Source organism: Diadema antillarum, unplaced genomic scaffold (genome assembly GCF_040938485.1).
Source record: "Diadema antillarum isolate AM-2024a unplaced genomic scaffold, OU_Dant_1.0 seq00001411_RagTag, whole genome shotgun sequence".
NCBI lineage: Eukaryota > Metazoa > Echinodermata > Echinoidea > Diadematoida > Diadematidae > Diadema > Diadema antillarum.
Window position 1 is genome coordinate 160757 of NW_027272165.1, and position 15060 is coordinate 175816.

Here is a 15060-nt window from a genome sequence, read left to right on the forward strand (position 1 = left end):
GTTATTTCAAAATTTCGTTATGACCGAACAAATAAATAAAAATACATAGAGCAGATAATGTTGAAGCCTGAGTATTAACTTCCTTAAAAACGGAAGTTCGTCATAACCATGTTCGTTATAACGAGAGTGCACTGTAATGGAATGGATTTTTCTCTTGATTGTTATTTCTGGACATATTAGATAAACTATGATTGAAAGAGTATTTCACTCGGAACGAATATGGAAACAATGAAATTCTAGAACACAATGACTGGCACTGAATTCACTGCCTTAGATTGATTACTGTAAAGGCACATGAATAGGAAATGCTGTCATTCTTTGCCTTCAAAAAGATACACAAAACAGACCACAAACTGTCAGTAAACACAACCCTTCACACAGATCTCTCTGGCTTTCACAATGTTACTACAGCACATTGAATCAATTCTATTTGTGTGAGGGCAAGTTTGGAAATGACATTGGAAATGAAGTGTCCATACAAAAACTATTATACACCACTGGATATTAAGATTAGCCACAGTGAAATCACAATGGTTCTTTGATGTTTCAATTGTTAGTTTCATTTTTTTGTTTTTAGTCTTTTTAAAGAAAGAGAGTGAAAAAGGGAGAGAGAGTAAATGATACCTTTAAATCAATGTGGCCTATATTTTGTGAAAAATATACTGTAAAAGTGGTTTCTTTCGCGGTGGTTTTATTTTTGCACTTTTCGCGATTTGAGGTTGAACCGCGAATTTAACATCACACGAAAATGTTTTGGACTTATCGGTTGTTACAACGCTATCATTACCGGCCGCGAATTTAAACATACGCGAAAAAGTCGGCACCGATGGAAACCGCGAAAGTTTCTGTACGCGAACGAAACCACTTTTACAGAATGCCATGTTCAACACATTAACACTTGAAGCAACTTGGTATGTTCATAAAGAGAATTTTCATACTCGACCACATTTCAGGTACAGAGTTTAATAACCAACAACAAGGTGATACCAAAATATCTTCAATTTTGGAAGCTCAATTCTCGTCTTGATATTCATTATTGCTGTCACCCTCATCAAATGATATCTGATAGACAGCAAATGAAGAAGAACACCCTTAGTTACTGAAGGGTTGGCTACTTCCATTAGTCCCACGCACAAAAATATGTGTATGCCTGCTGTCCCCGGGGGGCATCACTTAGAGGTCATTTGTGGGTGAGCCAGCCATGCGTCACGTATGAAGCAGCTTTGTTAATCGCTGAACCCAGTCTCGTCAGGTACCATGTGGAGTTGTAGCTTGCTCACAGTCCTGGCATGATGTAGGCTATATTATTTAGCAGAGTCGTCTGTGTATGAATATGAATGCACACACGAAATACGTATAATAATACACAAAATGATGAAATATAAACCACTATACAATACAGGGAAACATCATTACAACAAGCTTGCTTACAATGAGGCACTACATTTAACAAGGTGAATTGTGTGGTCCTGATTTTCAATTACTGTATCATGTTGGTCTCTCTTTAGTACATGTTCAAGGCACTCGTCATTATGAGGTAAACTAATGTACCACAAAAATTTCCGCGTTTACAGAAGTTCAATCAAGTGTAAGTTTCTACATCACAATAGACCATACCCCGACACTAACAGAACATTTTCAGAAAAATACTTATCATCAGTGTCAGGTAAGAAAATTTACTTATTTGTAAATCAAACAACTCCATGCACTCACAACAATGTAACTTTTACACCAAGTAAGGTATGCATACAATGGACTCCCATTGTAACGAAGTCCTTGGGACAGGCAGTTTTCTTTGGCTATATCGAAATTTCATTATAACCGAAAACAATAAAAAAAGTGGATAATGTTCAAGCCTGAACTTTTCCTTTGTTGTAACCAGAATTTCATTATAACCGTGTTTGTAATAACAGGAGTGCACTGTACTCTAAACATGATGGGGACAAGATGCCCTCTCCATCGATTTATTTACTTAAATTTGGAGGATTGTTACCTTCGTCCTCTTGGAAATGGCATTCAACTCGGGCACCTGGTCCGTGAGACACATGAGGGGCCCCAGAGCACACAGCATGGAGTCCAGCAGAACGGAGACGCTGCCATGCACCTCAATGTTATCCTGTAGCATGGACGGACAGGGGAAAAGGAAGGGGGAGAGTGCCGATGCTTAGTCCCATGACCTTCGATTCTGGTCTTATCTCCGGATCTTACCGGCAATTTAAGTGCTTGGTCATCTCTTACAGCTGTACCAATTTTGACTGATTTTCAAACAATACTTCTGGAATTCAAGATGGTAATAACAATATCATAATTTTCTGGTGCTGATTTTAGTTAGTACAGCATCTTTCCTCTACACCATGGTATTCAAACTTATAAGAAATATCTTAAGTTTCCTTCTTTCACTCCATTTTTCTATCTGAAGGGGAGGTCAAATTGACCCCCACCCCCATAAAAAACAAACCACAAAACTTGGTCTCAAAACAACCCAGTTAAATACTCTAGGTTTAAGCTTTCACTTCTCAAAACTGTATCAAATTTACCCTGTGTGTCTGGAGCTTTTCACCGACATCGCTCAGTGACTCTCCGAGGAGCCTCAGATATGCAGCACAGTCGATGGGCTGCCACTTGGGCGACGCCAGTCGAGCTGGAATCGGCTTCTTCTTCTTGGACACCTTCCCCTTGGCCGTGGCAGCTGCGATTTTCTTGGCCTTTGTCTTTGACTTCTCAGGAGTCTGAAAAAACAAAGATGACAAAGTAGTGGTAGTGATAGTCGTGGTAGAGGAAGTGGTAGTGGTAGAGGTAGAGGTAGTGGTAGTGGTACTGATAGTGGTAGTGGTAGTGATAGAGGTAGAGGCAGAGGTAGAGGTAGAGGTAGCGGTAGCGGTAGTGGTAGTGGTAGTGGTAGTGGTAGTGGTAGCAGCAGCAGTAGTGGTTATGGTATAGCAACAATGGTAGTGGTAGGAGTGGTAGTGGTAGTGGGGGCAGTAGTGGTAGAGGTAGAGGTAGAGGTAGTGGTAGCGATAGTGGTAGCAGCAGCAGAAGTGGTTGTGGTACACAGCAATAATGGTAGCGGCAGTAGTGGTTGTGGAAGAGGTACATGTAGTGGTAGTGGTAGTGGTAGAATGCACTATTTTCTCCTGTCCACTCTTTTGAAGTCTTTATGTAACTATGCAACATAACACAGTGAAAGAAAACTGTTTAGAGACAGCGCAAAATTTATGGGAAAACTAAAAAAACAAAATGTCATAATTAGTAAGAATTGAAAAAGATTAAAAATCAAATGACATTCGTTTGTAAGTAATTGACAAAAAACAAAAAATGTGGTGAAGCAGAAATTATTCCCTCACAAAATCGGGTCATTGACAACACAGAGTCTTGGTACCTTGAGGCGGAAGGGTGGAATGTCCCGAACAGCGTCCTTGTTCTTCAGCCGTCCCACGGGAACCTTGGTGTTGACTGTGATCTCTCTCAGCCTCCACTGCGCCTTCTCATCGTCCGGAAGCGTCTGCCACAAGGCACCCATGCGACGACTGATTGTCGAGAAATCTGCAGAGTAAACAGGCCATGCTCATGCTGTGATCATTTTTGCAGAACTCAAGTGCTGTTGAGTTGTGTTTGGAGAGATCACTGCACTACAAGATCATATCCACACCGACTTGTTCACCTATTTCACATTGCACTTTGACAGAATACTCCCCTTACCACACGGATCAGGTGTTGGAACTTTGTTCCCCATATTACTAATTTCTGTCACTCATTCTTCTTGTTGGTTTTGTTTGTTTGTTTGTTTGTATATGTGTGTCTTTCTTACAGTTATTATTATCAAGATAATTAGGCGAACTATATTACTATACTTATAGTCATACAACAATCAGCTAACCTATTTTATATCTACAGCCTGTACCAAGTGTGATCTCCAGCCAGAGAATAGTAACACCACTCACAACTTGTTGATATACATACTTCACGTATGTCCTAATCAGTACATTTACATGACCTCCCATTGAAAACAAACAAACAAATGCACAGTGAACAATAAATCCAAAGTTTGACAACTTGTGAAGTTGATCACTCTTACATTAAACAGAATCTTCACAACCAAAGAAAGGAGGGACAGGACAAGCTGGACAGACAGGCAGAAATGAAGAAGAAACTTACCAAGTCCTGGATTCTGGGCAACAAACGTTGACCTGTAACTTCTACACCACAGCATGTATCCAGACAATTTTGTCTTGCGTATGACATACTTTGGAGAGAAAACAGTGAGATAAAGAGAAGAAAAAAAAAAGTGATGAAAAACGTTTGACAAAAAAAGAACTGTTGTTCGACATGTACTGTATCTGGCTCGAACAAACATCTGGGATTCTGGTAGATTCAATTTTTGGATGTCTAACACTCCACTGAAAGTTCAATTTCAACAGAATTGACAAAAAGGTGTATTAAATAGGCACAAAATAATCACTTCAATTTGTAAATATGTTTTCCCTGCATCAGTCTTTCACAAAAAGGACCAAATTCTGCCTTTCTCTTTCTCTTTTCATAAAGTAATCTTCCTTTAAACAAGTTGCTCATCATGCCTGAAATAAAAAAAATAAATAAAAATAAATACACGTATAAACAAGTATTTGTTGTCATGAGCATGTATCTCTTCAGGGCCTATACATTGTTGATACATCACATTCACCACACATTGTTCTTGACTGTTGTAAAAGTGGAACTTTTGCAAGATTAACATGTTTCCATTTGGCAAATTTTCAGATGACTTCACTCAGTCATAATTTGGCAGATCAGAGTATTTCTATAAATGTCCTATCATGTCCGAGACAAATTTGTGTGTTAACATGGTCACTCTAGTTCAGAGGAGAGTAAAATTGCTAAGAACTTCTACATTGCAACTTTTATTACACCATTACAGGATTCTGACTTGGGGAGGTTGAGACAAAGAGTGACAGGTTTGTTTTACTTACCTTCACATTCCCTTGATCATCTCTTTCCAATACCTTTAGCTTCTTCTTCTTCTTTTTGTCCTTGGCCAGCTTCTTCTTTTTCTTCTTCTTCTTTATCCACCCAACATCATGGGGCGCAATACCGCCGTCGGGGGGAAGCATGTAGCTGGGGTAGATGGTCTCCATCTCGGAGCCGTTGGCCGTCAGCTGGGAGATGAGGTCCTCCGCCCTGGAAGACTGGATACCACTCTCCCTCCTCTCGTCCCGCTTGGCCTTTGACTTAACGCTGGACACCCGGCTCTCTGCCGCCTGCTTCTCCAGGCTGTAGTCAGGAACGGGCATCTGAGGCATGATCATCCTGTCCATCTTGGATTTCTTTGCCTTCTCTTTCTTGGTGCTACTCTCAAGGCTCTCCTCCCCATCATAATGTCCCCCCAAACTGTCGTCGTCCATCAAAGACCGCGAAAAGCTCTCATCTCCGTCGTCGTCCGACGTGTCTCTCACATTCAAAAACCTGTTGCGATCGCCCTTGAACTTGAACATCTTCTTCTTCTTCTTTTCCTTGTCTTTCTTCTTCTTTTTCGGGAGCGAGTCCCGCGACACGTCCGAAGCCTGGGGGCTTGGTGCAACATGCTCTTCCACCGTCTGCAGTTTCGCTTTCAGCTTTTTGCTTTTGGCAGAGGTAGTAGGAGTGTCACTGTAGCCACTGTCAGATTCTACCTTGACATTCTTAATCTTTGACTTCTCTGCACTCTTGGGAACTTTAGTGAACATAGGAAGTTCTGGGTTTGACTTCACTTTGACTTTTTCAGGTTCCTTCTTCTTTTTCTTGGCAGATGATGCTTGCTCTGGACTCTGCTTCGTTTTGGCGGATGAGGCAGCTGACTTGTGCTTTTTGCCTGGGGCTTGCAGTTCTCCGTGAGTTACCTTCTCCCCATCTAGAGTCAGAACTTGGTCTCCGAAGACCAGTTTTGCTTTGAGATCCTTTTTCTTCTTCACCTTCCCGCTGCCTCGCGGAGAATCTCCTTCATGGGTGTCGCTCCCAGATGGAGAGTCAGAGTGCATCTTCTCCTTCTTGGGCGACAAGATGAACTTCATTTTCAGTCCCCCATCTTCATTTCCATCTCCAGAGGGTGAGATGCTTGTGGTCGATATAGGCGAAACTTGCTGCTTCTTCTTCTTGGAGTGCTTCTTCCCAGATGCCGCCCCATCCCTGCCGGCTTGCTCTGGAATGGGCTTGATGCGCAGCTTTTGTATGGGAGGCTCATCTGAAAAAGAGCGTTCCGGGGAAGAAGAGTGTTTGCGCTTCTTGCCCTTACTCGACATTGTTGTTTCTTCAGCTTCACTGGTTGATCCTTTCACATGTAGGAAGTGCCTGCAATCAAACACAGGGGAAATACACCACATTAAGCATACAGTTTATAATGTCATCAGCTCTGGTGTCCACTTACAATAACTGACTGTTCTTCAGGAAAGACTTGCCATACCTGTCCACACTACCCTACCCTTGTTCATTAAGAGTAGGTTTATAGTGTACAGTGGCATGGCAAAATTGGAGAGGGGGCATTACATGTACAATGTATTGTAATCTCTGTTCTTCATTTCAATCTCCAAAACACTCATGTACACTTGTTTATATCCATTTGTCTACTCAGAAAAAAAAAAGAAAAAAAATCCAGAGTATAGATGTCAATCAATAACTTTTATGAGGAAATATTCATTACTTCCTCCTTTTTGTAAGGAAATGTCTACTCTTGTTGAATAGGTCTACAAAAAAGCAAAATAAACCACAAAAAAGCAAAATAAACCACAAAAAAGCCTATTATTTACACTACTTCATGAATGTTACAGTTTCATAAAGTAAACAAATGAATAAACAAGAACGAGTCCCTTTCTTCCTGTAATCAAGCTTACAAATGGAAGTTTTAAACTCGAGCTCTCTAGATTCTACTACAAGTAGGGTCTAGAGTCGGGGCACCAGTTTGCTGCAGGGGTCCAGTTTGCGGCACCCCTAGGAATATCTAACCATATCTTCAAAAGTAGAAGGGTGGTTTTTTTTTTTTTCTAAATTGTTTTCTCTGGAGAGCAACTGAAGAGCTTTCTTTTGATACCAGAATCATGAAATAACTTGGATGATGGCCTTCATAATTCTAATTTAAACCGTCTGTGTCACATTGTTTTTGAAAAAGTATGATTTTCTTAACAAAACGTTAAGATTTTGTTCTGTTGCTAGGCAACCACCATCATCCCTTGTTTGTATTTTTAAACAAAATCTTACCATGAAAAGAGGCCTGGCATGGTAAGGATTCCTCCTGTAACTGTGTTAAATATTCTAAAATTCATTTCCTCTGTGAGTTTTGAGGATTGCAACAGTGACCAAAATGTCGGGGATGGGTCCGGTTTGCGGCACCCCTATGGAATTTACACACATAGCGCTATTTTACATGCCAAAATGGGTGGAAATTGATTAAATACATGCGATCTTGAAAAACTATGAAATCGTGAAGGATCGTGATAATAAATCTAAATAAAGCATTCTAACAAGCTGAAATCTAGTTGGACCATCAAAAAATATTTGGATTTTGCAAAATTTTAATGTTTGAAGAAATCATGGGACATTTTTTGTGTGGGGTGCTGCAAACTGGACCCCTCTGCCGCAAACCGGGTCCTCTTGGCGGTAGCAAATTTTCTGCATAATATTGATTATTATGACAAGGGTAATTGTCCACCATGCAAAATTGTGATGCAGTGTCAAGAGGCCTTTGGTACCTCTTCCAATTAAAAAAAAAAAAAAAATGAGTAAAAAAGGTAATTTCTGTTGCCTGTTTTACCAGACTACTACTAAACACCCTTGAAAAGGCCTTAACCTGCCGCAAACTGGGTCCGCTATCCTAATCCTGATACAAGTACTTTTTAATACTAGACTGGCATAGAAACTGTGTGAATGTGAGTAAATTTTCTGGAAATAATCTTTATGGAGGTTTAGTAAGAGTAAGGTGCAGGCCACAGATAGAAGTTGCAGGCAGTGCTTTCATGTGGTGGTGCTGAAAAAGGGTTAGACTTTGCACAAACAGAGAATTACAAGTGTATCAGAATCAGACAAGGTTTGCCTTTTAAAACCTTTATTCCACTTTTCAATACTACTGAATACCCATCGACATAACCAGACATTGATCACAGTAATTTACAGTACAAATGTATGTCAGGTGCAAATACAATGTAATAAGGCCAAGGGCGTTAAGTTACCACTACATTCTAAACCCAAATCATAGTGTTGAAGGCAACTAAATGCCCTTCTCATTCTCAACTGAGCATTACGGTAGGGCCTACCCAGGCCCCCTACAGTAAATTACAATTTCCATTTTTCGCTAGCTCCCGTCCCTGCCTGCACAAAACCCACAATCACAACACTCAACAGCAGTTTAAAAGAATTTTCTCCACAACCGATGGAATGTAGCCTGTAGGGTCATCACACTCAATTAGGTAAACATTCCATCAACATTCCATCAACTCCATCAACTCTCGAGAGAGAGAATCCAACGGCAGGCAGCCACGAACTCCCTACAATGTATACCATGACCAGGGAAGAGGGGTCTGTTACAAGGGCATTATCCGAGTTGGGCTGGGAATCACTCCAGACAAGGAGAAAGCATCAGAGGCTCTGCCTTTGCATGTTGTACAAAGTGAAAAACGGTCTAGTTAATGTCCCCCTGTACGATTACGTTCAACCCAACACACGTGACACCAGAGGTAACAATCAAAAATTAATCCAACAACGGCACAGAGCTACACTAACAGTTTTCCGGGATTCCTTCTTCATAAACGACTGTTAAAGATTGGAAACAACTCCCTAACGCAGTGGTTCAATGTCCATCATTGTCCCCGTTCAAGCAAAATCTGAAGCAATTTCAATAATAGTCGCGTGTGCTCTGTCCACACGTAGTGCTCCTCAACAAGTTAGCATCATGTGTCGTCTTGCCAATCTCGGACATTTTGCTGATTAATTAACCATACACAGATACAGATCACTGATGATGACGATGATGATGATGAAACAGCAATATTAGATATAGGTAGCACCCTACATTCCCTTGGGCCTTGGCCTTGCTTCACAATACAATTATTACAGGTGAAATTCAAACTAACGTTCTTTACTTGTAGGCCCTACACCTGGGACGTTACACAGATTAATTTTACAGTCAGTGACACTCATAGTCATACAGCTACATGTACATGATAATAGTCATACTGTACAGCTACATGTACATGATAATTACAGCTGTACAACCGCAAACAGCTAACATGTACAACGTGTATTACAGGCTGTGGGACTGCACATAAACATTTAACTGAACGAGACAATCAACGAATGTGAATGAAAGTTTCCACACATCTTACCGGTGACAGTATTTATGATCGATGTTTCGTCAACACGCCATGCACTGACACTCTCAAGTGATGAACAAGCAGATTCGCAAGTTCATATCCAAAATGTTTTGGCAAATATAGGAGGCTTTTTATCGTCCTTACGTTGAATACGGACAGTTCGTAATACGCGGTGGTGCGATGCTATCATACAGCGCTGCGCTTTCACACACACTTTATCATGTGTTTCGCTACTGCCTTTTTGGCGTTGCAGGCTGGCGCGGCGTTTTTGCAACCACAACATGCACAATCCCTACTGCCGATGTGGTGAAAGAGAATGATACACGTAACAATGGGGTGGGGTGGGGGGGGGGGGGAGGTGGGGGGGGGGGGAGGGGGTAGTAGGGGACGAAAATGGAAGTCCCATATTCCACACAAGTTATGACATAATTTGTGTGAAACCATTGTGTTCGCCGGACTTTTAGTCATTCTGCATAATTTCTGAGGTAATCTTTAATTGCAAATTTGGTACCCGGTAATGCAGCATATTTTGGTCATGGAATTAATGTACACATATCTTTTCTCCTTTGAATCATGAATCATGTACATTGTAATCTATGTATTGATGTTTTCTAAAGTACACTTGTATTACTGAAAAGAATTTCGATTCATGTATGAAATTATGTTGACGAAAATACATCAAATAAACAAACAAACGAATGACGACGAACATAATTATGCACACGTACAGATGAAGTGATATTAATATTCACTCGATGAGCTAGTTGAAGATGTCGAGTTTTAACTGTTTTAGAGTCTAGCCGCACCTTGGTTTTATACCAGACACTCGAGCTTGATGCATGATTATTATGATTGTCTCACCCAGTCCGCGACCCTCTTGCGGGGCAACCTGTTTCACTGCAGAACGATCGGTGTTAGATTCATATAACCATGGGTGTCACCGACCAAGTGTCAACAGACACCGACAGGTGTAGAAAGTACGTTGTGATGGTGTTAAAAAGTACACCGATCAGGTGTTAACAAAGGACCACACCGACAGGTGTAGAAAGTACGTTGTAATGGTGTTAAAAAGTACACCGATCAGGTGTTACCAGAGGACCACATCGACAGGTGTATAGAAAGTACGTTGTGATGGTGTACACAAACTTTCTCATCTTTATTTAATTGCATTTTATGGCTATGATTTCATACTCAATTTGATTCTAGCTATTGTTAATGTTTTTCTGGTCTCTCCTGTGCTTGGGTTCTTCTTTTGCTTCACTCTTCTTATTTCTTTTATTTCAAGTCAAAAATGTTCATCCTCCAGTCTCTGGTGACAGCGATTAAGTTGAATATTCTGTTGATTGCAATCACTTCACTTTATCTGATGCTAAATTTGTCCATTATACGACGCAAGGATGTGTTTATGATACATAACATTTAATGCGACGTTGGACACAATCCTTTGGTATCCTTCAATAAAAACAATCTTTTGGAAGATTGCAATATCTGTGGTTTAAGAAATAATGCGCACTTGTTCAAGGTTGTTTCTTTACTATTGTGATCATCAGATCTTTAATTGATGCTGTCCAATCTCTAATTGATGCTGGTCGATTAGACAGCAAGAAAGGCGTGAAAATCTGTTCCCGCAGGTCCGTGGTTTTGTCTTGTTCGGGAATTTCGCTTCGATTTACGCGTCAGCGAGAGCTGCCAAATTTATAGACGCAATAAAGTCACTGCGGATATTCATTTCTCAATGGAAATGAATAGAAATAATATTTCAGCTGTCGTAAAATATTGAAGCGGTATACATGGGAAGGGACTTCCAACATAAATACTTTTCCTCAAAATCATAAAAAGTTGTGCTTCAAATTCCCAGTACAAATAAAAACCCCTTAAAACAAAGATAGAAACCAGCAAGACTCAAGGACGTATGCCATACGTATAGGTTCAGGCATACTGAGAGGAACACGTCAAAACTTTCATCGTCCAGAGCCCCGCACACTAACGTCTATACAAGCCGAGACGTCACGGTTTGTCATCCCCGAAGAGAACCACATTCTTGACTGTGATAGGAGACTGTCCTCAACAATTTGCAGGACTTCTGAGAAAAGGAGAAACGAGGGAAGGAGGAGGAGGACCAGGAAGAGAAGAAGAAAGACTTTGGATAAAAATGCGTAAAATTCTTCACCTTTTATCTCGCTTTTGTGCTTATCTATCTCAGTTTCTTGACGACAATAAATACAGTATATATCACCGTCATGACCGCAATGTGGATACAGAATTCTAACAGCTGATTTCACTCCCACCCGTCAGTCTGGATTCGCAAGAGTTCTTTTATTGTCTTTAGACGATCCCAAAAGACGATTCTGACGAAAAGAAAAAAAAATGCGAAATTTCAGATATTTCATAATCGCAAAGGAGACTGTCGCATGTTTAAGAAGTCCTGTCAATCGCCACAGCTTTCATAAAGTGTAATTCTGCAGGTTGCCACGGTTGGTGTTCCTAACGGCGAATTGAAAACGTTGATTTATGACAGTCAGCGACTACAATCGATAAACCATCGATGAGGATGAATCAAGATTCTGATTGCAAATTTGGTAAAGTCGATTTATAACTCATCGGACAGCACAAGTTAATTCTGTACGCCTAATGTTTTATGGGTTTGGAGATGAAATACATTATGTCATTAAAAAATAATCATTGTAATAGAGGAACACTTGATTTATTCATCACGCAAAGTCGTACAGCAGTAACTCATTCTCTTTGTTTTAATTAACACCGGATGACACAAGAATCCAGAACTCCTAGATTTACCGAGTCATCAACGCAGTGACAACGATAAAAGCCAGTGACTGACATCACACATTTTGACTTGACGTGACGAATATGTCAATACCAGCTTAACGCAATATAATCAATAGGCTTATCATTGTGTCATCTGACCCCCCCCCCCCACACACACACAAGCAAGTGGCAATGTTTAGATCTTGAACTTGACGAACGCACACGATGACGACAGCGCTTCTAGCCCTCACACTTGCGGCAAACACCGTGACCATTGCCGTGGCCGTTTCTGGCAATCTGCTCCTCATGATCGCCTTCGTGCGACGGCCGAGCCTCCGAACCGCCTCGCATGGCTTTAGCCTTCTCTCCTTCGCCTCCTGTTTCCTCATTGGAGCCGTCTCCTGCCCGATGCAAGCCCTGGCCGACATCAACGTGATCAACGACAACCCCGCCTGTTTCGTCTTCGTGACAACCGTCATGATGTTTGCTACGATCTTCTCGTGTTCCATTCTCGCCCTCACTGTGGATCGCTACATATTCATCTGTCACCCCCTCCAGGCCCCTACTATCGTAACGCGCCGGCGAGTTGCATGCTGCGTTGCCGGGATCGTTGCCACCTGTTTCACGTTTGCTATTGTGATACCTTTGGCCACGCCCGTCGGGAATAAGGGCCCCATTACACACGTACACGGCTGTCGACTCCACTCAGCGCTACCAAACCAGGCTTACGACACTGTTTTCCCCACTCTGGCCTTGGCTCCTATTCCTTTCATAGCAATCATCTACTGTCGCATCTTCTTCGTCATTCGTAAGCATATCCGACGCGTTGCGACTACCCCGACGCAGGCCGGGCAGTCAACGGACAGGACATCAGGCTCCGTCGCCGAGATGACAACGCCGTTTAGTCGCGCACGCTGGAAGAAGGAGCTGCGTTCTGCGTGCATTTTATTAGCGGTCGTGCTGAGCTACGTCTTCTGTATAGTGCCAACATGGGTGTTTGCCGTAAGTCACCCGTTCAGTAGTCACGTCTCTCCTCTCACGTTTGTCATTTTCCACACCACGGTTTACCTATACCCTGCATTGAATCCAATCATCTACGGCTTGGGAAACAAGACCATTCGGGATGCGGTGAAGTCCCTATTCCCCAGAAGTTTCAACTTGTATCGCAGTTCGCAGGTCGCTACAATCCCCGCTAACACATAGAATATAGACTGACTGTAGGTCCCTCAAAAAAACGTGTCCTAGATTTAATCACTTTTTTTTAGTTTAATTCAAATTCATTTTTTATTTCCAAGAACACATTTTGTTATCGATACAGATTTTTTGTTTATTGAAAACATTATTGACTTATAATGTATAAACAAAAGAATATGCATGTATGGAACTAATCGTTCAAAATAATCGCCTTAATGGAAAAGAGGGACCCGCGTAAAAGACAAGCTTGTGGGAATGTGGGCCACTCAATACATCGGAGCACAATAGAATAAACGTAATTATACTTTGTGACGTTGCGCGTGACGAAAAAGAAAAATCCCCGTCTTACCACTACGTTAGACGAAGATCTCATTTCCAGTTATACTGCCTTGGTATAAGTCGTGCTGACGTTCTCAACATTGGTAACCAGAGATTATCATCAGTTATACAAACAGTGTAATAATCGTGACGAAAAAGATACCTGAATAATTTGTGTTGCATTGCAAGAGATGATTAAACTGAAAATATCGTAATTATCTCGGCAAGGGATTCGCACTTGATTTCGAGATTGATATGTTTGCTATTATCATTTTTTTCAATTGTTTCAATCGGCCTCTACAGAAATGCTTATATAACAAGCAAGTAATCACAGCAGGATTTTAATAGGAACTCATGTTCCGCCCATTCGAAGAACCATAAAGACCACATTGCATAGGACTACCTGGGCCTCTGCTGCTACCCGAACTCGAACCTGGGAAATCAAAATTGGAGGTCCGCGGTATCATCCACTGAGCAAAAACCAGATCATCGATATTTTCGGACCAGAGAAAATGAAAAACAAACTAAGGAGCGAAACAACCAAACATTGAGAATCATCTGGTAGTTGAAGAGCGATGCTCCTCAAAATGCCACTGTTTTAGAAATCTCATATAGAAGGTTTCTCTGCCCCTATTCTGATTCTTTGTTTGTTCGAATTGATATTTCTGCTATACCAAGGGATAGTCGTTTTACTTGCTTGCTTGATTGATAGATAGATAGATAGATAGATAGACAGATAGATAGATTGATTGATTGATTGATTGATTGATTGACTGACTGATTGTGTGTATGTGTGTATGTGTGTGTGTGTGTGTGTGTGTGTGTGTGTGTGTGATGTATTGTTATCGGGTGTTTTTTTTTTGGGGGGGGGGTTGGAAATTGTAAGCAGTAACCATACTCATGTACAGTGCAATGTAGCCTAGAGTGTTTAAAGCATGCACGATATCATATTTTGTCATGACAAATTTACTGCGAGAAATTAACATTTTGCACATGCTCTCATCAAACTAGACCTAAAACCCCTTTTACAACCCTAACTCTAATCCTAAATCCTCTAAGAAAATAAGACCGGAGCAATCATTGTCGCAGGAGCAAATGTGTTTCCATTATACGGTGCATCATAACCAGTCCTCTTTTATCTATCTGCCATTAGCAATGTAATTAGCGTCATCTTGTGTCTGTTCAATGTAAACTTCTTTCTATGTGGTGTATATGGTTGTGTTATCAACAGTAGATGTTAATATAACATTCACGTATACTGCGTATAATTTCTGTATCACGTGGGAATTTCTTCCGGCTGGAAATCGTGTAAGTGAAGACTAAAAAGATATATACAGTCGTGAATTACTGCCCAACATCACATGACTAATTGAGTTAAAGCCCATGTGTTTTTGTCATAAACTATCAGCAACAATATTGCTGTCTTCCTTTTTCGAAGGAAGTAAGTACATGT

The 15060-nt window shown here is 41.1% G+C and overlaps 2 protein-coding genes across 2 annotated transcripts; one reads left to right on the plus strand and one right to left on the minus strand.

Annotated features, from left to right (window-relative positions):
* Window positions 1-1011: 1011 nt before the first annotated feature.
* LOC139709166 (uncharacterized) lies at window positions 1012-9480 on the minus strand. The gene is made up of 7 exons (XM_071621121.1): window positions 9342-9480; window positions 4965-6318; window positions 4156-4243; window positions 3380-3543; window positions 2538-2729; window positions 1994-2116; window positions 1012-1062 (listed from the first exon to the last, which is right to left on the minus strand). The coding sequence occupies exons 2-7, from the start codon at window positions 6267-6269 to the stop codon at window positions 1012-1014; spliced, it is 1923 nt and encodes a 640-aa protein (XP_071477222.1). The 5' UTR covers window positions 6270-6318; window positions 9342-9480.
* A 2840-nt stretch (window positions 9481-12320) lies between these two features.
* On the plus strand, window positions 12321-13298 carry LOC139709167 (5-hydroxytryptamine receptor 4-like). The gene has a single exon (XM_071621122.1). It carries the CDS (start codon window positions 12321-12323, stop codon window positions 13296-13298), a length of 978 nt encoding a protein of 325 aa, XP_071477223.1.
* Window positions 13299-15060: the final 1762 nt, after the last annotated feature.

Coding starts and splice junctions, on each gene's coding strand:
- LOC139709166 (XM_071621121.1), bottom strand. CDS start 6,269: ATGTCGAGTAAGGGCAAGAAGCGCAAACACTCTTCTTCCCCGGAACGC. Junction 3,544..4,155: donor TGCCCAGAATCCAGGACTTG/GTAAGTTTCTTC, acceptor TTTACTCTGCAG/ATTTCTCGACAATCAGTCGT. Junction 2,730..3,379: donor TTCCACCCTTCCGCCTCAAG/GTACCAAGACTC, acceptor TTGTTTTTTCAG/ACTCCTGAGAAGTCAAAGAC.
- LOC139709167 (XM_071621122.1), top strand. CDS start 12,321: ATGACGACAGCGCTTCTAGCCCTCACACTTGCGGCAAACACCGTGACC.